The sequence below is a fragment of the Teleopsis dalmanni genome, chromosome 2 (genome assembly GCF_002237135.1).
Source record: "Teleopsis dalmanni isolate 2A chromosome 2, ASM223713v2, whole genome shotgun sequence".
NCBI lineage: Eukaryota > Metazoa > Arthropoda > Insecta > Diptera > Diopsidae > Teleopsis > Teleopsis dalmanni.
The window spans coordinates 170613836-170626217 of NC_051847.1; the positions used below are offsets into that span (position 1 = coordinate 170613836).

Here is a 12382-nt window from a genome sequence, read left to right on the forward strand (position 1 = left end):
AATTATTTAAAATAAAACAAAAAATTACTACCTTTTTTTTTTTTTTCTTTTCCTTAGTTTTGATAATTAATGAGCATTAAAAAAATGAAAAATAAATTAAATTATAAATTAAAGTGCGAGAACAAAATTAAACATAAATAATAATTAATAATAAATTTCAAACTCTGGAAGTTAATCTTTAATACGATTTAAATGTTAGATTTGACTTTGCATATGGGTACAAATATATAGTTAATCAGGTGGAGTATTTGCTTTTCAAATAGAATAAATTCTGGAACTAATTATATTGCTTGGAAAATATAAGTGGCATGAGTGAATAGACTAAACCTAACATGAACTAACTTACAGTGAGCCGAATAAGAACGAACATTAGAAAAAACCTTCAGTTATAAATTCCCCTATATTATAGAATCAATTTGATATTTAATGTATATCTTCAGAACTTCTCTCTGAGCTATATTTGTTTCATCATCTGATGTTCAGGCCTTCAGCCAACAGTAAGCTAGCTGAAGTTTCGTCATCCTCATGGGCTTATATCCTTCTTAATGGGTATAGGTCCATGACCTCAGCACATCGCCAGTGTATTGAAACATATATACCAGGGTGTATTAAATTAAAAAAAAATTTACAAATTAATACTTTTATCATTACAATTACAAATCAAACCAAAACAAACAACTATAACTAGAATTTAGCACGTATTCCATCTCTCCGTGCTGATGCAAACGGATTGGCTGCTGTTCCACACATTAATTTGGTACCTTAAAATACAACGCAAACACACCCAACCGGCACCAGCGATGTTCGGAAATAGTGATGGCTAGTCACTGGAAATACAAGCAGCAAGCAGATGTAAATAACCGTAGCCCTAGTCCGTTACTTATCCCCCTATACTATAACCTATTTTACTACATAAATTAGCTATAGACTCTATAGCGTTGTGAAAGAATCTATTAAAAACCATTAAAGTGTGTCGTCTGTAAGACAGATTTATACTAGTTTCGTATAGAAGACCCATTATTTTTCTAGTGGAATAGATTTTGTTAAAAAATTGACTTCATCACTTCCAAATTGGCCAATGATTTTTTGTGTTGGAAAAAAAATTTTAAATTATTTTCTATGGAGATATGGACCAAATAGGTTTAGAGACATAACATTTTGTATTAATCTTTAAATGTACATTTTGCAAGTACAAAGATATTTGTTTATATTAATCACCAACAAAATATTTTAATATTAATTTTCTTTTGTACGGTTTTATATAAATTTAGTATTTATTTTAAACAAAATATGTTGTTATTTAATCATAAAGTCCATTTACATTTAGTAACAAATTCGATATATTCGATAGTCGATATATTGAGGTTATTAATAAATTGAAATAAAATTTTCGGTTAAATAGAATCAATATATTTTGTTTTAGATATAGATATCAAAAAGATATCTTGTTTTTAATATTATATAGTTTTTTCAAACCTATCAAAATGGGTCCTTCCCCCTTTTTTATACGATTTATTCATCTTTTGGGTGAAAGAATGACTTAGTAAAGTTATTCCATTCAAAAAAGAAATTGTCTGCATAAACACATATCTGTTTAATTATAATATGGGGATATGTATTTGATGTAAAGTATTGCATTAAAAAAATTTAATCTGGAACTGTGTTTGATTATAATTTTAAGTAGAAGTTTTTTTAATTTTATTTGAATGCCTTTTGGATTTTGTATAAATTATTATTAATATCATATTCCTTATTATAACTCGGAATTCAGAAATATTGTTAAAATAATACTTTTCCAAGTTTCCATTGTTTTTTCGCTACTACTAACTATAATTTTTGAATGTTGTCAAGTTGTCGCATCAGATTGCCTTACTGCATATATCCTTACAACATGCAAATTTTTTCTTGATTTTTTTTATTCTACATTTTAGGCAACTTCAGTGACTTCTTTTGTTAACGTCTATGATGACTGACTGGATTTATTATCTTAAAGTATAAGCTATGGCTTTCAGTTTTTTATCTGAATAAACGAAAGGCGCTTTGCATAGCACTCGAGTGCCTTTTGAATATTTATGACTTTAAAGGAACGTTGTGTTACTCAGAGTAGAACTCAGAAGATGAGTGTGGAGAGTGCGGAAAGAAAATAACTGAAAAAGTTGTAATTAAAAAAAAATGAAGATATGGAAAGGAATGGTCAAGATATGCGTTCGCAAAGTTAGCTTATGCATTCATCATAGCCCGTTCAACGTTCAACGTTCAACGTTGCAGGTTGCAATCAAAAATTTTAAATTTATACGAAAAAGGACTAAATTACAAAAGTAAAAACAGAAACAAAAAATGTAATGGAAAAATAAAAGGCCTTAAAAATGTAATAATTTATGAAATCAACTAAAACTTTGAAATTTGTTAGAGTGTAAAAATAAAGAAATATATCAGCATTAAAGCAGCGATAAGACCGAAATAAAAAAAATAAAAAAATTTGGCTGAGCCTTAAGGGAACTTTTCCCATAATTACCATCATCGTCCTCATCACTGACTATATTTGGTGAAGATGCATTATGTTTATTGTGTGTTGCAGTAATTAAATGAAATACGTTTCAGAATGTAATAAAAAACAGATTGAAATTATTTTATAAATTAAAGCTTATAATAAAAATTTAAATAAAATTTTAAATATACCATACCTGTACGTGCGGAGCTCACTTGACTTTCTGGTGCTGTTTCTGTTGCTGTTTCTGTTTCTGGAGCTGTTTCGGTTGTTGCTTCTGTTTTCGTTTCAGCTCCCGTCTCTGCAGTAGTAGTTGTCTCTTTAGTAACTGTAGTTCTTGTTGTTCTTGTTGTTCCTGACGTTCGTACTTCTGTTGCCGTTTCTGTACCAGTTTCTGCTCCAGTTTCTGCTCCAGTTTCTGCTCCAGTTTCTGCTTCCGTCTCTGCTCCAGTTTCTGCTCCGGTTTCTATGCCAGTTTCCACTCCTGTATCTGTTCCGGTTTCAGGATCAACTCCCTCTGGTTCGGTGAAGTCCTCATCTGCACCTCCTTTTTGTCGTTTACCGCCTTTACCTTTTCCACCTCCTTTTCCACCACCTTTTCCACCCTTTTTACCTTTTTTATCTTTCTTCTCTGATTCAGTGGGCGGTGATGGTGGTACTAAAAATAATATTAATTATGAAAACTATGTTATATTCATATATTATTATATATAATTTAATATAATTAGATTAAATATAATAGAAATTAATATATTTGAAATAATTATTTTATTAAGAAAAATAATTAATTAATAATCAACTAAATTAATCATTTAAATATTATAAATTTTAAAGATACGATATATAATACCTTAAGTAATAACTAACTAAATCATATTAAAAAGCAATCATTCATGTTTTATATAAATTACTGTTATATTTGATATATATTATGCTTACAAAAAAATATTAGTCATATAATTATAGGATCGAAATTTAGTGTATCCAAAACATATATAATAGATACGAGATATAATGCACATGAACTTAATTTAAATTTATTTACATATAATTTGATTCAATGTTGGTATAATGACGCATAGATACATTTTAGTAACATAGAAGTTAGAAAAGAAATATAGATGTCAGAATTACTTTTCACTCAGTAGTTATACTCGTCGGTATCACAAATTTACAGCAGATTTAACGCAAAATTATTGAAATTAAGTTTAAATATTGAAATATATATAGGATGAAGTAAGTTCATAACAGAAGAATCGGGTGATGTTGCTATAGAAGTATGGTAGTAATCGAAAGAAGATAAAAATGTGTTAAGTTCTTAAACATAAATTAGATAAAATTTTTTAAATGTATATATGAATGCTTGAGTTTATGAACTATAGTATAACTGCATCATTTTTCTCGATCAATGTAAGAAATAGAAAAAATAATAAAATTAAGAGGGCGCACACACACATGAAAATATTTTTGACCAAATGCTCCATAGTTGCTTATGGATCACTACAAGAATCCAGTAAATAATTTTCTGTTCTTCAGCATTATTTTTTTATTCTATAAAAGGCAAATAGTCAAGTTAATTATATTTAACTCGAATTACTGAAATTTTTAAATACTGTGGAATACCATATTCAGATAAGATAATTTGTATGGCTTAAGTTTTGGGTTAGAGTATTATAGTACTGCTTATTTAGGAAGTACAGAATTTTTTTCAAATTAATTGCGTCTCTATTGAGTCACTAAGTAAGATTTAAGGAGAAAGATTTGTAAATACTTAACGAAAAAAAAATTCCATTTTGGTAGAGAATAACAAAGTGGAAAAATAATAAAGAATATAAATGGATGAAGCAAAGTGATATGGACAGACATGTATAGCTAAATTAACCTATAAAGTAATTTTATACACACATATAAAAAAGCAGGTCTAAAAATAATTTGAGTTGAACTTACTATATTTAAGTAGTATATTTCAATATACACATATAAAGATGATAACTAGTCGATTAAATTCATCTCAAATTACAGAACACAAAAAAGTGGTAGATGATGGATATCTAATGTATATAACTAATTGTAAAAATATGTTAAATAATGGAAAACGGAATTGAGTAGGAAATACCAATTGTAAGTAATTGTGCTCACATAAAAAATTGAAGATTGCCAAAACCTATAGTCATATAAAATTATAATTACCTATTAAATAGCAATAAATTAAATATTGACTTTTATATATTATATTATTGCAAATCAATTATACAATTATACATATATGTCTATATATTTTTGCAAAAGAAATAGTAGATTACCTAGACTTACACAATCATTAAACTTTGTTTAATGATTTAATTTATATATTACTTGTTTGATTAAAAGAATATGAATAATATATACATATATGCTTTCTTAAAGAAAGTCAATGCGTAGAATTAATATTTTATAAATCAAAACAAAGAATTTTTAATCTGTAAAAATTTAAATTAATTATTATGGAGACAAATTAAAGGCAATTCACTATTCCTACTATTCACATATAATTTAACAGTTTTATATTTGTATTTAATATCTACTCATATACACTAAGTCTAACAACAACAATATATATGGAACACATAAGTATGTTTAATTAGTGCTTCATGTTTTTTTAAAATTCTTCACGCTAATAACAATAATATATGTATAAACTACATGAGAACTACTTCGTAATGTAAAGCATAAAAACTTTTACTTACTTTCTTCCAAGACAATAATTTCCTCTTCCACCAGTCTATCATAGAATGTTCGCCATAAATAGACGACAATTTTCTTAACATCAGCATTTTCCTGAAATGGTGAATCCAGAAGTTTATCGAACTCTTCCCGATGTTTTTCAAACAAGGCGTTCACATATTCCGGCTCAAAAATGCCCATTTGGTTAGCCACAAACACTTTAAGCCACAATACACGTGCGTCAACAAAGATATCCATGATGAGTGAGAACTGAGAAGTATATAAGTAATAATGGTAGCATTAAGAGTTTAAAGTTCTATAGCGGTACTTACTTATAAATCTATGTGGTTGAGTTGTAGAAACTCGCCGATATTAAAGTAACTTCCTTAGAAAATTATTAACAGCTGCGTTGCAAAGCAAATTTCTGCACTCTTTATTCTTTGGACTGCTTTCTATATTGAATAGGTTTAGGGTTTTCACTTTATGTTCTCAATTGATCAACGTTTTCTAGTTTGTTCCTCTTCTATATCTTTTTTACTATTTAGCGCTTTAGTTTGGTTAATTGTCTTGTGATTAGTTTGTTATTTGTTGTATTCTGTTTGAGATACAATTTGATTTATTTTTCTTTTTATTCTCTAATAAAAATTTTTTTTTAAAATTTTTCTAAGCAAAGCTGATTTTGAAGTTTCTATTTTATAAAATTACAAACTTGTAAACGTTTCCACTCCTGGCTTAATTTGTTTAGTTATTGTTTTTGTTATTTGTTATATGTTGCTACCATGGTGCCCTCTTTTCTTGTTGCTTAACAAATCACCGGGAAATACGAGTAGAAAATAACCTAAGCAACCAAATTGGTTATTTTATTTGCCATTGAAATTGGCTGTTGCAGATACGGGGAAAGAAGAACCATTTGAAGTTGAGTTTTCCTCTTGAAAATATATAAAATCCTGCATTCTTTTCCGTAGCATTATAAGAGAATAATGCCAATTGTTGGCTGCGTACAAATACTTCAGATTCTAAAAATTACAAAAACAATTGCAGACATTTTTATGTTAAGCATTTGGGAGGAATCGTAACATAAAGTGTTTGTTAGCTCTTTTAATGTTAAGGCAAGCAAGGAAACATCATGTACTACGCGTATTTTAAAGTTAATGTATCTACAGCAGCGTCAAGCAGCAAGGAGCAGCAGTGAAGCAGTGAAATGCAACCACAACAAAAACAATTTAAATAGCGCTTTTAACCATCTAAGTGTGGAGTAGAAGTGTGGGCGCATCATGGGCGTGGCAGTCATGCTGTTGATGGGAATTGATATGTGTCATAGCTGGAAGTTTTGAGACGCACAAATGATGACAGCGTAAGAATGACATTTTATTGTTTTTATGTGTGGTACGTTGTGGTACGATTTCTTGGATTCATCATTGCGCCATTTGTACTGACAGCAAGAATGCCACAAATTGTTGATGTCGATATGAGTGGAAAATCACACACAACAGGAACTTATTAATAAAATATATACAAAAATTGAATAAATTTTGCAACATATGCAAAATTTGCAAGCAAGCAGTATTAAGACATTTCAAAGTGTAAAGTTGAGTAGCGCGATGTATCATGGTAAAGAGTTCTATTAGATATATGCTGTTTTTAAGTTTAGAAACTACTTTGCAATTCAAATATTTCTCAACTCTTGTAGTTTAGCTTAAATTATGCTAAAACAAAAGAGTTCTAAAAAGAATGCATAGAGAAAATTATGATATCAGAGATTAAAAATGATTTAAGATAATATTGTGCAATTGTGCAATCAAACTTAATTTAAAAAAAAAATACTATAAAATTAAACAATGTCTGATAACTTTGCATAAATATTCCTTTTATTCCTGTTATAAAATAACAGGGGACTGCCTGCACACCAACTGTGCATGTTAATGTTAAGTTCAATGCAGTGCAATGTCTATTACTAATTATGTTAACAGAACAGCAACAAAGAGATAGAAATAAATAAATCTATATTTCTAACAGTAGGACAAAAACATATTTCTATGTTTTTGATCTCTACATCAAGTATTAAAAACATAGAAATTCTTATGTCTTTGGCAAGAATTTTAAAATTTAAACTTAAATATTAATATCAATGAAAAGAATTGTTGTAATTTACAGAACTGTTTTTTGACTTCCGCAAAAATTTTACATTACAGTAATTGATTAATTATTACTGTATTGTAAGTTTATTTATAATATAAATAAGTCAGTTTTAATAAATTCGTCTGTTAGATTCAGGAAATTTGTTAAACGTAGAAATAAATTCTTAAAAAATGTAGAGTTTTAAAATTAATTATTCAGAGTTAAAAGAAGATCGCATCAAATCGCTGTACACATTGAAGGGCCGCAGAAACAAATGCAATCGTTCATAGTTGTTTTCGACAAAAATAAAAATACGATTATAATTTTAAATTTATTTTTATTAATTTAAATAAATTAATTTGGTGTACCATAAAAATAAAATAATGTAGTTTTAGCAGAACACCAAAAAAAAAAATTTGCGTAATTATGGTAGATTAAAAACATGTCGTGGGCGGCACAAACATTAGCCGCAGGCCATACTGCAGACAGCTCTGATCTAAAGCAATATACGTTTGGTTTATCATTTTACAATATAATTCATTTAGCAAAATATTGCAAAAAGCTGATTGAATACTAGAACAACAGCGTTTGTGTAATGATTTCCCGCAATTAAGTACTTGCAGTGATGAACCTTTATTTTCACTCAATGATACGTTAAAAAAAAAATTGTCACATCTATGACAGCAACAATCCACATATAACTGTCAAGAGACCACGGCATCTGAAAATATCACTGTTTGGGGTGGCATTTCGTATGAACTCGTGATAAGATGAACTTTTTAAAAACGATGAACATACGACACACACTGTCAACTTCAGTCGCTACAAAAGATACGAGTAGAGAAAATATTTAGTTACAAAAGAATAGTGCATTGAATAAAGTCATTGATTTGCGAATAATGCCAAGTTTCTAACAATTATTTGTGTATATAACATATATATAAATATATATATGAATATAGTGTATATAAATACATACAATATGTACCTTGTAGACATCTTATGGTAAATATATCTCACGATGAAACAATCTACACATAAGTTTAAGTTTTATGATTTGCTCTCCAATTAAGTTTTGTTTAAGACGTTAATTGATATATTTGTTGGAACATTCTGTACTAAAAACATGTACCAATCCTGGTTAGGTTAGATTCGGAAGGCGCTTGCACAGTTGTCAGCACTTCTATTCGGAGGCATATATTGCCCATTGTGATGCCTTCAAAAATTTTGCCGGGAGAGACGAGTTGCTGACATTTGTAATCTTTGCTAAACTATCCGGTTTTCCAGATAAAGTTGAAGAGATCCGATAAGTTTGCTTTCGTTATCTCTCCCAAGCCAGTCAAAAAGCGATCTCCAAGACATTGAAGTCGCCTTGTCTGTACATCTGGACACAGGAAGTGGTTGATAAATTCTACCTCCCTTTCATCTTGGCAACTCCTGTATAATCCACTTGTTGGAACTTGCCACCGTTGTATCATAGGCGCAATAGCACAATGCCTCATTAGTACTCCAATAAGCACGCAAATTGCAGGTTTGCTGCAGCCTAAAAGTCTTTTCGTTTTATTTTTGTCTAACGTAGGCCATAAGATTCTAGCGACCTAACAATCTTCGAGATTAGTCCATAAATTGTTTGTCACCATGTTGGTGATTTCCTCTATTATCCTAAACAATTCACATATTGGTCTATTTATTGTGTGGTCGGCCTTTCCTGTTCAGTTCAGAACCTCTTCTGGCCATCTCATCTGCTAGTTCATTTCCTTCAATATTGCTAAATCCGAGAACTCAGCAAAGAGAGACTTTGTGATGTTTGATGCTCATCAGTGAGGCGCGACATTTCAATACAATCTTGGATTTAACCGTTTTGGATTTATTTGCTTTCAGTGCGATCTACAAAAATCGTGATATTCGAAGGGCGAATTGTACTTTGTTGTATATGCTTGGCCGTCGATAGCATATATCTCGGCCTGAAAGACGCTGCAAGTATCAGGGAGTCGGTAGGACTGCCTTATCTGCATATCTTTCGAGAAGATGCCTGCTCCTGTACCGCCCTCCATCTTTGAGCTCACTAATCATTGACAAGTATGTGCCTGAGATTAAGACTGCAACGTCATCGGCGTAGGCAACAACCTTTGTTCTCTGAAGGTTTATGTACCAATCATACTAACTTACTGTTATAACTTTTGCAAATATTACACACCTGAAACTTAATTTAAAAAAACTTTATTTTATTGCAGGATATAGCCATAAGTAGGTCACTTTAATTTCAAAATACAAAATATTAGCAAAAACTAGAAGAGTAGTCAAATACCTTAAATAAATTGCAATCAATGATTATTTAAGTAAAATATTTTGTTTTAAAAAATATTCTTTAACACTTGTTACTACGAATTTCAGATGAGACGTGTTTCCTTCTTTTAGTACTCCCTTAATTAATCTCTATTATTGACCAGAAACTACTGCAACCTGAAAAGATCTATTGAACATAACAATGTCTACCTAATACTTATACGGGTAGTGGTCTATGTGTGGCAATTTTTGTCATACTCTCACAATCTTATAAGTACTGTTTTAGTTATTTTTGATACGAGTATCTGTTGATTTTACTACACTTTATCTGTCTTCTCAGACTATCAGCTACTTATATCTTATATGTTTCTTACTGTTTAGCTGATGACATTTTTGATATTATTCTTTTTTTGTCAATAACGCAATTGTTTTGAATGATGCAATGAATATTCGTTATGGACTAACAAATTTAGATAATACCTTAAAGATATAAGTTCTGTACAAGTTTTAGAGAAAAGTTATATCCTGCTTTAGTAAATAAATTAAACAGTAAGAAAGTTTTGATAAGTATAACAAAATAGACAAATTGTTACTGGAGTTTACCAAAATTTATGGTTCCAAGAACGGCCAGTTTAACGTCCCTGACCCACTCATCGATATCAACGGCCAAGTGTCGTTCAACACCTCTAAAAGGGACTACACAAGAAGGTCCGAGTGGTCTACAAAAGCAACAACCAGAATTTATTATCAATAAGAAACGACGGAAATATTTGTTGGAATGAAACTTCATTCAGAATATATCCGTATTATTGGTTTGGTATAGAATTATTTGTCTTAAATTTGAGATTGTTTTGTTTAGTTTTGTTTTATTTTAATTAGCATTATTACCAGAAAGATATTCTATCAAAATTAAATAAACACTTATTATTTATGAATTTATTCTACACTTCACCTTGCAGTGGTTGCCTTATTCTAGCAAAATTACTGACAGGATATCTCGAATCGCAGATACTTGATTATATAAAAGCTTTCCATGTTATTTATATGAAGTATGTATACAGTGTGTGTGTACAGATGTGATGTGTTTTTATATATACCTACGTATTTATTGTATACCTGGTGTCGATATAAAACATTCAATAGCATTATGTGTTTATATTAATATGTTATTCTATTGGTTCATTCAGCACACAAAGTAACGTTTGTATGGAATAGTGATGAATCCATTTAATTGTTTATTCCGTTTCATCAAACAAATCTAAATAAAAGGAAAATGCGAAAATGCGAAAATGCCTCAGCCGTAAATGTTCATTTGTGCACCAATTAAACTGTAATCAAAGCAAACTAAGGTGCAAATGAAAACATCAAATAACCTGAACCAGGAAGCGAGCGGCATTAATGCCACCACAAAAGTATCCTAGCTCGCAAACATGAATTGACGTGAACATGCATGTGGATACTTGCATGCTGAGAAATGTATTCAATTTATTTAGAAAGCAATTTCAATAAAGTTAATTTCAGTTTTCACATTCAGACGACGATAACATTCACGAAACGAACAGAAGCGACATTGCACAGCGAACATTCGACATTTGTTTCAATTAGCAATAAGGACGAGCACTCGCGCACATCCGGGGTACTGCGAAGGATATGTTTCAGACTATAAAGAAGATAGAGAAGATATTTGTGCGTCAGAAGTTTTTGTTTGCTGAAATGTTAGCTGAAATATTTGTTTTTATCTCTAGAACAATATGTCTAATGTTGCAAATTGACACAAAATGAAAATACGAGTAATGAAAAGTATCTAATTTTCATTTTTGCTCACTTATAAATTTCGATTACGTTTATTGTTTTATTTAGATTCAGTGAGGCGGAAGGAAAAGTTGTACAAAGCAATTATGTACCCGCCGGGTATGCAAATACCTGTGAATTTGAGAACACATGCAAATTGATAACTTTGAGTTACAAAGCTGATTGATTACCTTCCTTCTGTCACCGGTGCCTCAGGAATTTTCGAGTGCGCTCCGGAAGCAATGATGCATGTGCGACATTTAATAAAATTGCATGCGTGAATGAGTGCAACATTGCAATCAAATTGCCAGGAGTATATCGATAAGAAATTTATTGTCTCCAACATTGATGAGAACATATTATATAAATAAATAAATTTTTACAGCATTTTTAGTTAATGTAAAATTATAATCCCATTATGCCATACATTATTTATTGGAGTTTAAATTATATCATAATTATTTCTTAATAAGACTTAACTACTATTCTTAACTTAGATCATTGTATTCACTACAAAAGTCCAATTTTTAACTATACTTTCTCTGTACCTATAGCATTTGTATTTATGAGAAAGTAAACATTTCCTTATACCATATAATATTTAATATAGTTAAAGAAATATTTCATTTATTTTTCATATTTTTATATAATATAATAGCGGGTAAAATATAAATAATAATAATATATAAATAATAATAATATATTTCTTTTTTTAACTAAAATATGTAAATTGTAAGAATCAAGTTTTTGTATTTATTTTCGATACAAAATAGTTGAAGGAGTAAAGAATTTCTTAAATAAGCTAAATGATCATAATAAAGAATATTTTATAATAAATAAAAGAATACGCTTAAATCTATGGTTATTATGGTTATAGCTTTTAGTACTCTTCCATGAACTTATACTAGAAAATATTTTTTGTTAGCAGTGTTTTCAAGTCATAATATATGTTGTGTAAATTGTCAGGAGAGGAAGTGCAAATCTAAACTCTAACTC

The 12382-nt window shown here is 29.7% G+C and overlaps 1 protein-coding gene across 1 annotated transcript in view; it reads right to left on the reverse strand.

The window, feature by feature from the left end:
• Nucleotides 1–5449, reverse strand: part of LOC119676146 (variant surface antigen D-like) — a 5824-nt gene extending 375 nt beyond the window's left edge. Inside the window, exons 1-2 of the mRNA XM_038087379.1 lie at nucleotides 5215–5449; nucleotides 2680–3146 (exon numbers count right to left, since the gene is read on the reverse strand). Coding sequence (XP_037943307.1) covers nucleotides 2680–3146; nucleotides 5215–5449 — 702 coding nt within the window. The remainder of the gene's footprint in view (nucleotides 1–2679; nucleotides 3147–5214) is intronic.
• Nucleotides 5450–12382: the final 6933 nt, after the last annotated feature.